Genomic DNA, 15,414 nt, shown 5'->3' with positions numbered 1-15,414 from the left:
CTGTACCCGCCATCACCCGGAGCCGCCCTGGGAGGCCCCTGAGGACAGGCCAGCCCAGGGTCTTCTCCTCGGCCTCAGCCCGGCCGCCTCCGCCCTTCGCTGCCAGGGGCTGGCGGGGGGCAGCGGCCCGCGGCGGCGGCGGGAAGGAAAGGTGCTGAGGGGGGTCGGGCGGCGGGGACAGCCGTGCGGAGCCCGGACTACAGTTCCCGGCGTGCCGCTGGCGGCCGCGGGGCGGTGCCAGGGGAAGGGAAGGAAAGGGCAGGGCGCTGCGGTGGGGGACATAACATGGGCGCCTGAAGCCGGGGTGAAGGTAGGGGTGGGCTGTTGGCTGGGTTGGTGGGGTGTTGCGGGCGGTGTTTGGCCTGTGGGGCGAGGTGCTGGGCGGGTTGTGCCTGGCCCTGCCGGAGGGCGAGGGCCGGGGGACTGGGGCGGCGGCCGAGCGCGGCCGGGGCTGGGCACCCCGCCCCGCTGCCGCCGGGGGTGGCTACCTGTGGCCCGGCGCCTCTCAGCCCCTCTCCCGCGCAGTCGGCTGTAGGCGCTGAGGGAGGCTGAGCCGAGCCCGCTCCGCCGGACGTGGCCCGGCGGCCGAGCAGGAGGCGGTGAGGGGACGGGACGGGGACATGGCGGAGACCGGCTCCGTGCACGCCACCAGGTTCGAGGCGGCCGTGAAGGTGATCCAGAGCCTGCCCAAGAATGGTGAGTGCGGTCTGGGGAGGGGGCGACGGGGGAAGCCCGGCGGCCTCGGCGCGGGGCCTGGCCGGCAGCTGGGGCCCACCGGGCGGCCCGGGCCGGGGCAGTAGGGCCGCCCGCCCTCAGCCGCCCCGGTCCGGCCGCCCGTCCGTCAGCAGGCGGCGGCTGGAGAACCGCTTGGAAACCTCGGTTTTGGTGCTGCCGTCCGCTTCTCCTCGAAGACACCCCGCTTCGGGGGCTTCCGGAGCTCCTCAGGCCGGTGCTGGGAGGAAGGGGCCGGTCGGCTCCTCCCGGCCGGCGGCGCCGTGCGGAGAACGGCGGGGAAGGGCCTCGGCCGCTCCGCAATCGCGGAGCCGGTGTGGCGGCTGTGGAGCTGTCATCGTGAGTTCCCTCTGCTGAAACAGTTAATGGAAAAGCAAAAAAAATCAGAACGTGTCTTTTTGATAAGAGTAATAAAACCAGAAAAGTTGGTTATTACATTAAATCTGTGTACGTAAAATTCTGGTGTAAGTAAAACTGGGTTTGTTGAGGGGCTAAGATACTGTCAACTTTTCCTAATGATGAGAATCGAACCTTAAAGTTTTTGATTTATCGGACTGCTTATGAATCTTCCCTGACAGCTGTTATGGTTTTGTAAACATTTCCTACCTCTAGGAAAGTGTGTTCCACAAGGAAGAAGAGAAAAGAAAAACAGGAGAAACAGTGAAACTGTTATTGAAAGTGTTGTCAAATACCCAAAGTAAACAAAAACGGTGCAGAAGGCTGTGTTTTGGGTTTGTTGTGTTAGTTTTATGTGGGGGGCGTTGTGTTCTTTTTTTGGGCGGGTAGCTTTGTTTAATTCTGGAGTCTGTCAATAAGTTACTGTTTGTAACAGTAAAGTGACTTGCAAGATACTTTGTTTACTAGGAGCTAAAACCATTCCTTTAAACTAGAGTGAAAGGATGCTTGCTTTGTTACTCATTATTTTTTTTTTTATTTGAAATGTGGAGTCTGACCTTAGTAGTAAAGGTTATAGTCCCTTAAACTCAATCTGAAACTTGCTGTTTGTAAAGTAAATATTGTCAGTGGTGCTGGTTCATGGTAGATGAAGTGAAGATATTCTCCATTGACTTTAATTGTACTGCTGTGAATCGGGCTGTAACAAACTGCAGGCTATTTTCTCACAGAAATACTAAGCTTGTAAAATACTTGTTAATATCCTCAGTCACAATTTAATTGTATTTTAAAATGCTTTCACTAGGTTCATTCCAGCCAACGAATGAAATGATGCTCAAGTTCTATAGCTTTTATAAGCAAGCAACCCAAGGACCCTGTAACATTCCACGACCTGGCTTTTGGGATCCAATTGGTAGATATAAATGGTAACTTTTAATGAGTTGTTCTATTGGTTTTGGGGTTTTTGTTGTTGTTGTTGTAGTTTTTGGGTTTTTTCTATGCTTGGAGTGGAGATGTTTAGAAGAGTGGCGCTCGGAGAAAGAGTTTATTGAGTTTATTTCTCTTTCCAAAAAAAAAAGAACATTCACAACGTTTGATGCTTGAATTGGTATTCAGTTTTATGTTCCAACTTTCTATCTCAGATAATCTGTAACTTCTCAGAGTTGCAGGTGAAAACATTCCCTTGGGTTTTGCAGGTGGGCAGGTTTTTCTTGGGCAAGCACCTTCATGGTACCTCTGTAGTGTTTATCCCATGTTGTAGAACAAAATTGTAGGTGCTCTGCAGAATGAGTGATGTGGATGAGTGTCTGGGATTCTTCCGTATCAAGTTTTCATGTATGATGTGAGCCTGAAGTAAAAAAGTGCTCACAGACAGGCATTGATATAGCTTCAAGCTCTTGGGGAGAGGTCTGGTTTATGTGTTTTTCTGGTTTGTCTGCTTAGTGGCGGGGCTTCCCAATGTCTGTATTTTCCTTGTGCTGGGAAGATTTCTGATTCACCAAGTTGCTAACATCTAACAAATTGCTTTGCTTATTAGATTTCAATAATGACTTGTCCTGAAGAATAAGTATTATTGCTGTCTTTATGGTCATGGTGGTCTTATGATCTGTGAAATTATTCCTTTGACCTTCCCCCCCCATCCCCCCGGCCTCGTCCCTCTAAGTCAGGGTGAAGGGGGGGTATGTTTGCAGAGGACTAGGGCAGTAAGTTTCCACCCTCCTGGTTGGTTGTAGCTGAAATGTGAGCCACCAGCCTTGGGGTTTTGCTGTAAGTGGGACAAATACGCTGGCAAGGGGAAGGGACAGTGTCAAGTCAAGTGCAAGACTGTGTAAGGAAATGTTTTATTACACTCTGTGTTCTGACAGATTCCTTGTGTAATGCTGATAAATTTGATTGGACTTTTCTGTCTTGCAGAGTTGTAGGGGGGAGACTTTTTTAGGTCAGAAGTAGCTCCTGTGGTAACGGGGTGATGATAGAACTACTTCCCTACTAGACTGATGTGTCTTTCCCCAGTTGCTAAACTCAAAAATGACAGATTTTTCTTGTAGCCTGTTCTAACTTGCTGACAACTGTTTGTAAGTGCTGTCTGAAGTGTCTGTGCCTGCTCTTTTTCTGCAGCAGAGGGTCATTAAAAAAATCAGTCTAATCAAAAGGGAAATGTGTGTGTCTCGTATCCGGGCTTGTTAACAACTTACCAGGTACAAGATCATAGCTGGTCAGTGAGGAACTCTTCAGTCCCTGGGCTATTCAGTTTGTTGCTTCTTTGTTGATGTTCCACTATGTGATTATCCTAGCAAATTATATATTTGGACTTCAAAAAAAAAAAAAAAAAAGGTTGTGAATTGTTGTTGCACTTTATTTGTATCAGAGAAACGTTGGGCATTACATAACTAACCTACTTAATGCCAGGCTGAAAAAAATCAAGTAGGCCTTGAAGATACTGAAAATATATGTGACTTTCCTAGGGATGCTTGGAGTGCCTTGGGAGACATGTCCAAAGAAGAAGCCATGATAGCCTATGTTGAAGAAATGAAAAAGGTAAGTTTACTCATGAGAGGAGGGCATCTTCTAGAATAAATGTTCCAGAAATAAATTAAGGAACATGAGGAGGTTCTTGCTGACTACTACTGCTAAAGCTACAAAGGAGTTATTCCATATGTGAACTGTTAGATTTCAGTACTATGCCATTTGGCCTGTGGGGAGAAGAAAATTTTGTAGTTCCTTCCAAAGCTATAGAATTTGAGTTGTTTTCGGAGAAACATGAGAGCTCTGGTTGATATGAAGTTTAAATGACAGAGCTAAAGAGAGTGAAGTATTGAAATCATGTAAAGGGGGCAATGGGGAAAACACTGGAATTTAAAGTACAACCAAAGAAAACCTGGTTTACTGCAAACTGCCTCAGTTCTCAGAGTTCAGAGAGGTAAGTGACCCTAATCTTGGAAAGGGGAAAATAACCCTCCAGAAGGACTTCAGGAGGAAGAGTCTCACTCTTATGATGGGAGACATGAGTATAATCAAATATGTAAGTTTAATCATCTTTGATTTTTCAAGAAGAACTCAGCAACCTGAATTTTCTATATTTGTCATTAAAATATTCCCTGTATATTATAGTTGCAGTCAAACAGTTAGAATTGAGTCATTTGATCTGTCTTTTTTGGAATAGATGTGGAACTTGTAAACAGTCATAGTTACTATATTGAGCAGGAATTGGAGCATTAACTAAAGTAAACATTCATAATTGAAGTTTCTAGTCTCTTATTAACTAACCCTTTTCACTGCGGTCTTTTCACTGAAGCTCTTCTAGGTGGTCTTTCCAGTTAAAAGATTATTTACTGTCAATCTGGATAAAAGTATAATTGTAATCTATTACTATTATGAGGTTAGCATCAAGGAAAGAAAATATAAGTTGTACTCCAAATACACTTGCTTTTTTCCTAGGCCACTATCTTGACATTGAACTCTTAATAAGTTTAATGATTGATACAACAAAAACTCTTACTAGGCAAGGAGCTGGAGTCTGACTACTGTTCTTTTTCCTATCTGCAATTTTGGTAATTTAGTTACTGCTGGTATTACTGTAGCTGCTTTAAAATGAAAAAAAACTAACTCCAAAAGCCACAGGAGGCCAAATATTCATTTGGTGGAAAAAATCACACTGAATTTTAAAATTCCTTTTCAATGCATACCCTGAGATTTAGTGCTTCATTTAAAATCTTGCGTTCAAAATGTGTTAATATTTCAGTAGTACCTTATTTATTTTTTTTTCAGTGCAGTAATTGGATTGGTTAGGATACTAAAACTACGTGAAACTGCAATGTTTGTTCTAAAAAAATTCTAGTAAGTCTCCTGTGAGGAAGTCTAATTACTTGACCCTAATGAAGCACAAATATTCTGCCTCTGTACAGATTACATGTAGGGATTGGAGAGCAAATGACTTCTTTCCTTGCTCAGCTTTGAAACTGGGGAATCTGTTTACCCTGCTTTGGTGCTGTTTCAGCTCTCACATTTGAAATATTAGCTTCAGCTTTTCCAACCCAATTGATTCTGCTTGAAATGTCAATTGGAAGTGCATTTCAAATGGATTCACCGGGTTGTTCTATCAGCACATACTGCACTAATCCTTGTGGTGTTCCTGTGGGCATTCCGCTATTGCTGCATGGGTATCCATGTCTAGGGGGGCAAAAACCCCACTTGATTACTGATATCACAGGACTGTGTTTAAGGGTGTATAAGACTGTCATATCCTCCCCCCGCCTCGAGGGTGTGTCCCTAGCATTTGCATATAGTGTTTGGGCTACACATGCATCAAATGACCCTGTCACAGGATACTTTTACTGTAAATTCATTTGGTATTTTTTTTTCCTCTTTGTGTGGTAGCCTTGAAACTCGCAGCTGTTGAGGAATGTGTCTGGATAAGGTTTTGAGGTGCTGGTGGGAGATGACCAAATTTGTTCTAGTCTTAGCTAAGATGAATCTGAGCTCAGGTGCCTTTTGTTTAAGGTTAATTTAACTTCCAAGTAGGCTTTCTGAATTTTTATGTTGCAATACTGTATAGACTAATTTACTTGCACTTCAGATTTATTGTTTTGTTATACATTAGGAATGAGTCATACCTTAGCATAAAGAGGTGTTAACACTACATGGTGTTTCTAATTTAAAACAAGAGTGTTCATATATTAATTGTCTGATATCCAGAGAAAACAGTAATTCAGGATACATAATATTTTGCACTTTCAAATTTTAAGGCTGCAATTTATGTCTAGTGGCTGTATAAGTAAGCATTTGATTTTGTTTGTGGAAGTATTTGCTCTTTTCTTGCTCAACTAAAAGCTAGCAGTTACAAAACTCTTACAGAAGCTGCGGTAAGATTCTAAGAATTGCTTCAAGTTGCAGAGAGTATATTGAGGTCTGTTTAGAACAGATGAAGAGCAGTTATGTGCAGACATCATACAAATGGACGTATGAAACAGTTTACAGTGCAGACTATAGAAGTAAATATATATCAAATACAAGTGTTATTCTAGAATAGGTTTCTTGTTTCTCTCAATGCTATTGAAGTTAAACAAAAGTGGAAGGGAAAAAAAAAATGACACAACCGTCCTGTCTCTGATTCATTTACTGCTCTGTATCTGAGCACTGAGTATTTCTCTCTAACAAATATGAAATGAATTATAACCACTGAATAGATCAGAGAAGCGGCAATGAAACTGCAGTTTGATAGGATTGTTGTCTCTTGGTATCCTTGATTGGTTTGCAGGTGTTGACTTGTTACCTGCTAGCCTGCCTGGAGCTCCTGCTTTGTGAAGTAATGCTATAGCTTTTGCTTCTACTACTTAGTGATGTGCTTGGGGCTTTTGAGCAGCGTCTTCTGAGGCAACTTGTACCTCCATCTGTTGCTTTCTTGGTGCTCTTCTGGAGGCAGAGGTGTACTGTAGCTAATGGTTTGCTTCTACCTGAGTCTTTTCCTATAGCTATTACCTCCTTTAAAAAATAAATAAGTAGAAGGTGAAAGAAGAACAAAGCTATTGGCAAAAAGCTTGGTTGAAAGGACTTAAACTAGAATGGGATAATAATATATCTTATGCTTTTAAAATAATATTCAATTATTGAATCTCTTCTGTTCAATCTATTTTGAATTTAAGATTTTTGCACTCCTATCAGATGATCAAAGGTATTGTTTTTGTAACTTAAAATTAAGACATTTTTATAAATGGAAGAGCTTTAAATGACTTCAAGACCATAATATGGTTCTAGTTTGCTCTGCTAAGCATGTCCTTGCCCTGTCCCAGTTCTGCTGTATTCTGTCCATTTTGTTGTTTGGGTTTAGATGGATACAGCAGGGCACTTCTGATCTGCCCCTTACATTCCATTAAGGATGGCAGGGTTTGACAAATACACAGAATCCTCTAAGAAAAAAAAGTCTTTCGGTTTCACTTTCTCTGTGGACAGACTTGTCTATAAAATAAATTGTATCAGATAACAGCAGCCCGTTGAACTTTGAGTTGGTTTAGTTTGAAATTGCTGAAATAATGGATTCCAAGTTCTATTAATACTGTGCTGAGGCAGTCCTTTGCTGATGGTAAATGCATTAGCTTTAAAAATCAGAAGTGACTTAGTGAAATGTTACTGAGTTTACAATGACCAGCAATTTCTAAAATAATTTGAAATGAATGAATCATTGAAATGCTGTTTCATAAGATGCTTCATATTTTGGACTTGTGCAGATTCTTGAGAGTATGCCAATGACGGACAAAGTTGAAGAATTACTACAAGTTATAGGCCCGTTCTATGAAATAGTAGAAGATAAAAAGAACAGAGGATCTGACCTAACCTCAGGTTCGGACAAATAACTTCCTTTATAATACTAATAACCACAACTCTAGATTTTTTTGGTGGCTTGTCTTCTGTAAATGATTTTTTTAAAGCTAAATATTGCATCTCTCTGTTCATTCTCCTTACCGTATGGCAGTTCGAGTGGAGAAAGTCTCTAAGTATTTGGAAGGTAGGAATAATAAATCATGTGTAAGTCCATCTTTTCCATTGTTTTGGTGCTGTAGTAACTTCCACTTCTGGGCTTGCCACCTCATTAGGCTGGATTTTGGTTTGTTTTCTTTTTTCTTTTGAGGTAAAAAACAAAGTTAGACCTGGGAAGTTGCATGTTTAGTCTTGTCTACAGGCTTTTTGAGCTGCTTAAGGAAGCCTTTACCTGAAAAAAGGAGAGTATTTAAAACAAACAACTCCCCCAACCAAATCTAGTTTCTGCCTTTCCATTAATAAAAGGAACAACTATTTGAAATGGGTACTTCTACATCCTGGTGTAGCTGTGGGTTATCAAACTGCATGCAGAGCTGGTAATCCATCTCTCACCTGATCTAAAAATAAAATCCACAATCAAAATCCATGCTTTTCTAAATTGTGGTTTCTCTAATACATACAGAAGCTAAGATGGGTTTGAAGTGAAAGTGAAATTTGAAAGTGAAACTTTCAAATTAAGTTTTCTGAGGTTCAAGTTCATCAAGGGAATATCTATTTAAACATTTTAAACCTCTGGCAAGTGGCAAACCTAGTGGTGTCATAGCTGCATAAAAATCAGTGTGGTGATTTCTATTGAGCAATACCATTGTGAGAATGTTTTGATAATAACAGTTGTTATTTTACAGGTAATGTGTTCGTAAGGTTGTAATATAAGGCTTACAGTTGTTTAAATCTGGCTTAAAATTACAGTTAAGTTTTGCCCTGTTGCATTTCAAATTTTGAAATAACTTTTAAAAAAAGCAAACCATTGCACAAATTAGTTGGTTTAATGTGTTCAAGAAGTAGGAGTCAGCTTGTTAAGTTGCCTTTTGTGTGTGGCTTTTTTCCCCCCCACCTTAAAGGAACATAGTTTTGGTATCAAGTCTCAGAGAAACAGAAATAGTTTTTCATTGTTTTTGAGGAAAGATAATGGTAGAAGTTTTTAAATGGCCATTTTGAAAGCTGTAAGACTTTTTTCTCAACTAAAACAGTGTATGCTTCGTATCGCATTTAATGAGCTTGCCTGACAGCTGGATTGAAGGGCAAGATTGTAAGAGTATCAGTAGATTCAGGTCAGTGATCTATGTAATAAGGATTTACTTGGACTTGGTGTCTATGGCATAGTGCCAAAAGCCACTTCTTAAAAAAAGTTACTTATCTAGGCAAACGGAGAATCATGGAAGTTAAACTATACCTGTTTCAATAACAAATTTAGCATACTTGTTTTTTAAAGAGGCAGCTTAAATATAAGGTAATGTGAATAAAACAGATTTCAGCTTTATGTTGTTCTGTCAGTGTTGCAATAAATCTGGTGACATGTTATCACTCATATGGCTTAAAGCTGCAACATCTAATTATGCCACAGTGGATTAAGGCAGCATTTTCACAAAGTCGTATGTCATAATTTTACCATTGCATTTAAGACTTCGAAACCCTTTCCTCAGTGCTCTTACCACTTCTCCAATTAAAAGTGAAGCTGGAAATAATTATTATTGTTTATAGTATAGGTCTCAAAATATTTCACAGAAGTATGGAAGCATGAGTACCTTCAATCTTCTAGATACACACTAAAGAATAGAACCAATCTGCCCAAGTCTGTGAGATAGTGTAGACACTGGTGACAATGCGGTTAAAAATTTACATGTGTTTATGTTTTGTGGTAGTTCCTCCAGTCCTGTTTCTTCCCCTGCCTCCAAGCCCCTACTCTTTGTAGCTTCTGTTATAAAATATTTTTTTTTTTGGTCATGGGCAGGCAATTGGTACATTCTGGTTACTGGAACCCTTCTCTTGAGTCTCTTACTGTACTCCCCATGTCTTTTGGCCCATTCTGTTTTGAATTCACCTTCCATTCTTCCATCAGATTTTAATCTGTATGAAGATAATTATCTAATTGTGTAAGAATTGCATGCCAGTTCCCCGAAATCAGCAGTATTTTTGAATTAGTTGAAGAGATCGTCTGGAAGATTAGTGTATATCAGCTATGGCTGATGTATTGTCTCTAGCAGATTGGCCTCAACAGAAAAGTGTAGCCTTTTAAAATTGAATTTCTACTCCTTGTGGTTTCATTGAAAATGTTAAATACAAACAACTAAAATACTGTCGTCTTGAATCAATAGAGTTTGTGTCTCTCCTTAATAAAGAACACTGAAGCCTGAGAAGCCAGCATTAAAATTACTTGTAACATCTACTAGACAGCTAGGACAAACTTGCCGGATCCATGGGTTACAAATGGTGGTGGTGAAGAAAGGGAAACAGAAAATTCTCTCCAACAGTCTGAGCAAATCTGAGGCGTATTTCAAAAGCGTGTAACCTGGGTAGTGTTTTGAAAGCTCATCCTGCAGCTGTGTGAGATGCTTTGATTCTCTGGAAAGTTCAGTCAGTAGTCTCTTTCTGACAGGTATGAAGTACTTCCTTATAGAGAAAATTATTGACAAATTATTTTCAGGTACATAAAATACTAGACATCAAAGAAGAAAGTGGGCTCTTAGCTGTCATAGCGCTGCAGAACAGAATAGATAACTGTTCCAGTGTTACAGACGGACCCTTTTGTTTGCATCTACTGGAAGAGTAGAGGGAGGACTGTTGGGTAGAGGTAGGGGGATGCTTTACAAGAACAACCTTTTAACTTTTTGCACTTGCTAATAAACGTACAAGAAATCTGATGTCCAAGTTAATGCTAAAAAAAACAAAGAAGCTTCAAAATATCATTGCTCAGTGAATTTGACATTTTCAGAACGGGCATTCAAGACTTCTTGTTGTGTTATACCTGAAGAAGCCAAAGGTGGGCTAGAATTGGCACCCTACTGATCTGATACTGGGTGAACTAATCCTTCTGAATGGTTCCTTGGGAACGTTTGTGGATGTTGTCTTTTTTCTTAATGTGAGTAAATCCAAAGAGTGGCAGGAAATCCTTACCTGACAGGCCCACGCTAAGTTATCTCAACAACTAAGCAAAGTATCTGGAGATCGTTCACAAGTTCTTCAGTAGAATTTTCCTGTGTATTCTTTCTGCTTTGTGACAAGGCATTTAATATGTTTTAAAATCCTACTAAATAAAGATGACCCTTTGCCTTTATGCTGAGTGGTAGTACTCTTTAAAAGCCTTTGTGAAGGCTAAATGTTGCCTCCAGTAATGACAAGCGAGGCATTGCAGAGGCTGTGGAAAATTTCATCCTTGTAATACTCTTAAACTTTGTCATCCTAATGAGTGTTTCTCTCCTGAAAACTTTGCTCCCAGCTCTATTGCAATTGCACCAGATAAAGCCCTGTCAAATCAAGGTGACTCATATTGCTGTGTATGCTGGCTTTGGGCAGCGCTGATTGCAGTGCAGTGTGTCTGTTCTAGAAGCCCACACAGGGCACTGCTTTAGTAGCAACTTGTGTGAATGGCAGAAGTTGGCCTGGCTCACAGGCAGATACAGCTATTTAACAGTGTCTTTCTGCATCAGATATGGGAGCTAGGCTTAAAAGACAATATTCACTGAGGTCTATGTGCTATTAGAACAAGTGAATACATGTAAACACTTCTATGTCAAAGGCAGTAGTTAGTACAGGACATAGGTAAACTTGGAATGGATTGCACTTAAAAAAAAAAAAAGTGAGTCTGTTTTTAATTATTACTTTCCAGGTAGAAACATTTATTCTTGCTCTTAAAATGCAGTATATTTTCCAACTGTGCTTCTGTAGATTGCATATTATTAGTTTCTCTTTTCTAATAGTTTTATTTTCTCAAAGAGCTTATGTTATTTTCAACATCTTTGCTTTGCAATGGAGCATTTGGTGGCGCGCTCTTTCTGCTTGTGTGTGGGGCTCTTTTGTGAAATACCCTCTGTTTGCTTGATAAGCTCACTTTTTTATTTTGGTTTGACTTCAAATATACTTGCTAAAATGCTTTCCTTCCTTCTCCTTCCTCTTCCTCGCTATGACTTTTTTTTTTTTAAGGAATTCAATGGCTGTGCATTTTCTTAATGCTTTGTAAGAACAGGGAAAAGGGATAAAATCTCTATTACTCTTAAATTGCTGTGCTTTAGTAGGATATGTTGAATGGGTGGCAGAACCACAGCTAGGAGGTTCGTTGAGGCAGAGCATACGGGGGGCAGAGGAGCTGGTGGGTAGGTGAGAGATGTGTTTAAAATTCCGTCCTTTAAACTTTTTCTCCACTTCTAGTTTCCAATGATAAACTAACAGCCATAATCAAGGTTACAGATTATATTCAGGGAGGCTAGTGTGAAACTTACTATACAAATATTTTTGTTAATATCTCAGTAGTTTAATAGTTTACCTTCAGAAGCATCTAGAACATTCTCTGCAGCATTTGCTGCAGGATGGGATTATTATGGGATTAAGGGCTGGGCCAGCAAGTGCCAAAGTCAGTGGAGAGTCTCAATGAGATGTGTATCAGTGTCTCAACAAGCTGTGGTTTGTTCTATTGCAATACATACCTGCTTCAGGCTTTCCAGTTCAAATCTGAGCCTACTTTGTGATTTGACTTCAAACAGATGTTTTTATGCCAGTGCTGTCTAGCAATGTTGGAAATTAGGGCAGAGCATCAGGATAGCTCAAGCCTGAGGATATCAACAGCTCCTCTCATACAGAGTAGTAGAGAATATATCTCCACTGGGTAAGCAGTAGAGTATCCAAATGTGAAAATAAAAAAAAATAAATAAAAATTATATCTTTCAAAGTGGAGGGAGCTAAGAGAAGCTTTCTTCCATTAAAAAAAAAAGCCTGTCTGTATTCTGCTTCATGGTGAATTGAGTCAGCAGAAAGAGAGTTTGTGCATAATTGGTCGTTGCACCTGGATTTTTTTCTTCCAGCCAGTCAACAGTTCCCTGCAAAAGGGAAAATAAGTTGTCAAAAGCTCTTCATGTTTTGAGAATCTAGCAGGTGTACCCACTTGCTATAAAATGTTGGTGTCTTACATTTTAGAGGTCTCACTTGTAGTTAAGATCTTGTGATGAGAGAACTGAAATCCAGATTTCTCACAGCTCTCTTCTACAAAGTAGTAGTAGACAGTGATATGGGAGACTGGGGAAGAACAAATGTAGGTAGCTGTATCTTGATTGCTCTCAGAAAATCAGTAGGCATGGGCTGGTGTTTCATGCATAACTTTGTTGTAGCAAAAATAATTACTTTAGTCATAGACTCTAAGATGTATGGAAAAGCCATCTGTGTTATCTGTGAGGCTGTGTTTAATATGGGCATTGTAAAAGGCTGTTCAACTGGTAGGCTTGGAGTAGGTGGCAGGAGAATATAATCTTAATGTTATTTCCTGTTTGTTTGTTGGGTTTTTTTCTTGTAGAGGGCAAAACAATTTTTTGATTTAGGCTACAATATTATAGACCAGAGTTTCTGGACCATAGGTGACTCAGCAATATGGTTTTCTGTTGCTTTCAAGCATAATTAATTTTCTTCATGGGGTTCTGCGTTTACTAGGTTCATGTTTTGCATTTTCTGGGACAAAACTCAAGACTCTAATGCTCCTCTCTACTTGCCATGCAAAGTAAAAGTTCTAAATGTTGACTATCTGTTCCACACAGAAGAGACCTTAGCAAGCCCTGCTCATTCTCCCAGAGGGAAGTAGTACCAGACACGGGGACATCCTGGATCCTGGAATGATCTTACTGTTCTTGCAAGTTACGATAAATATCTAAGAAGCAGTTATTCTTCGTGTTCATTCTCACATGTGATGGTTGGCTAAGGTGTTGCCAGGAAGTTGGTAAAGCCTGGATTCATTGGTCTCACTGCACATGCACCATGTAACTGAGCAGCATGTGCTTGGTGGCCCTGTACTCTGGATGTCCAGTGTCCTTCGTGGAATTACCTGCCAGTGCTGAGGATGCCCATGAGGCAGCTGCTGTTCTCCCTGAGCTGCCCTCTGTCTGGACATCCCAGGCAGGTTGCCTCTACTGGCAGAAGGCTCAGGGGTGACAGGGAAGAGGGAAATGTATCTAAGTCAACCCAAAAACTTGGTAACTTTTATTTATATGGAAAATATTCTGAAAATTCAAGGGAACAGGTGCTGATGATATGGATGGAGATGAGAAACTCCATAGATATTAAAGAAAAAAGTGTAAAGGTCCAGGATGACTAGTCAGTAATCCTAAATACCGTACTTGCAAGTTAATATAAATATCTGAGAAGTTGCTATTGTTTGTGTTTGTTCTTATCCATAAACTATTGTTTTGATGTTTATAAATAGTAAATAAAGACATGAATATTGTTGATTAAATTGTATGAAATACAGTGGCATCTCTTTGAGTGTAACACAAAGAGCATAAAGCACATAAACAGGGAGGAATGCTGACAAAACAAGGCTTTAGTCTTTTGGAGTATATTAAAAGAAAAATAAAAAGGAGGGGAGGCTTCTTTTTCTGTTATAGTAAAGTTTAGGAAGACAAAACAACAAAAAAAGAAAACTGTATAGAGGAAGATCTGGCTGCCATGATCTGTGTGCTCAGGGAATGCATTTTTCGGAGAACTTACACTTAATGCACTTAAAATTAAAAGTGATAAAACAGTGGTAGTTAAACTAAGGAATTTTATATTTTCTGTCTCTATTTTTGACAGACCCTTCTAAAATCTCTTTTTATTTGCGATGGCAGCTCATTTGAGTATTGTAGAACAGATGTTACAGAGCAGGCTGGGCCCCTGAAAATTTTCTTTGTAGTGTGCTATATTAAAAAGAATGGAAGGAAATGAGGGTTATAGAAATCTTGCTCTTCTAGCTGAAGAGCTTATTGGTCCCAGATGCTTGCATGTACCCCTCCCTCTCGCTGCAATCAATCCTTGCAGTATTTGGATACATCAGTTTCAAAAAGGAGGTGGAGATTTGTGTAACTGAGTGTATTGGATATGCAGAGTGTGGTTGCATAAACTTGGAATTGAAGCAGGGAGCCTGCTTGGATCCGTAACAAGAATGAAACATCAGGTTGTGATGGCAAGAAAAGAATTCTAGTTACCTAATTATCAAAACAATTTTGTACAGCATATAGGTGTCTCTGAGACTTAACATAAAAATTTTGACAAAGTTTGAGCTTACTAAATGTAGGAGTTCAAAGAGATCCCTATATAAGGTGATCTAAGTGTAGGTCATGGAAATAATCTTTTAGTGGCTAAGATTTTGCTGCTCTGGAGCAGATAGTAAAGTTATGGTATTTTACAAAAGCACATAACTTATTAAATGACGAGGGCCTACACAGCTAGTTAAATGGTTTTTGATGCTTTACCTGCTGTCGTTGACTGTCTCCTGATCACTGGTATTTGCAAAGGGTGAAAGAGGCTGTAGGACTTGTGTGAGGATACTGCGTTTTTCTGAGCCAACCATCCATACAGCTCCAGCAGTGCATGTTAATTTTGTGTAAGAATTGTGTGCCTGTTCAGAAAACCAAAAATACAAGGTATTTGGGAAAAACATGCTAGGCTAAGTTTTCTTTGTAAAATGACTCTTGAGTTGGGGCAGATTCACAGAGGCATTTAAGTTCCTAACTCCCACCTGAGTAACAAAAATCCTTGAAATATGTGCGGAGTTAGAAATCAAATACATATTTTTTGAGAAACTTGGCCCGTTATACAGGTTATTGAGAAGAATTTTAGTGCTGCCTTTAAAGACATATACTTAGAATTGCTCTTAGGAAATCTCTTAATAGAGCTGACCTAAGAAAACAAACATCAAGTGAAAGCTTGTAGAGAGCTGTGTGTCTGTTCTTCGCATCCTTTCCATCTTTCTGTTTTCTCTTGTTAATCCTTCTTCCCTCTGTTTGCATGTTGTTACTG

The 15,414-nt window shown here is 40.2% G+C and overlaps 1 protein-coding gene across 4 annotated transcripts in view; it reads left to right on the top strand.

Annotated features, from left to right (window-relative positions):
* The first annotated feature begins 230 nt into the window (after positions 1 to 230).
* ACBD5 (acyl-CoA binding domain containing 5) overlaps positions 231 to 15,414 on the top strand; it is a 37,127-nt gene continuing 21,943 nt past the window's right edge. The window contains exons 1-6 of one of the 4 annotated variants that reach the window (XM_063324595.1): positions 231 to 310; positions 526 to 696; positions 1,931 to 2,051; positions 3,591 to 3,663; positions 7,350 to 7,461; positions 7,595 to 7,627. In XM_063324595.1, the coding sequence (XP_063180665.1) occupies positions 621 to 696; positions 1,931 to 2,051; positions 3,591 to 3,663; positions 7,350 to 7,461; positions 7,595 to 7,627 (415 nt within the window). In that variant the 5' untranslated portion in view covers positions 231 to 310; positions 526 to 620. Of the gene's footprint in view, positions 311 to 345; positions 697 to 1,930; positions 2,052 to 3,590; positions 3,664 to 7,349; positions 7,462 to 7,594; positions 7,628 to 15,414 lie in introns of those variants that run through there. The other 3 variants (XM_063324598.1, XM_063324597.1, XM_063324596.1) reach the window with 3 other exon arrangements.

Source organism: Chroicocephalus ridibundus, chromosome 2, assembly GCF_963924245.1.
Source record: "Chroicocephalus ridibundus chromosome 2, bChrRid1.1, whole genome shotgun sequence".
NCBI lineage: Eukaryota > Metazoa > Chordata > Aves > Charadriiformes > Laridae > Chroicocephalus > Chroicocephalus ridibundus.
This window is presented reverse-complemented; position numbering and strand designations above follow the sequence as displayed.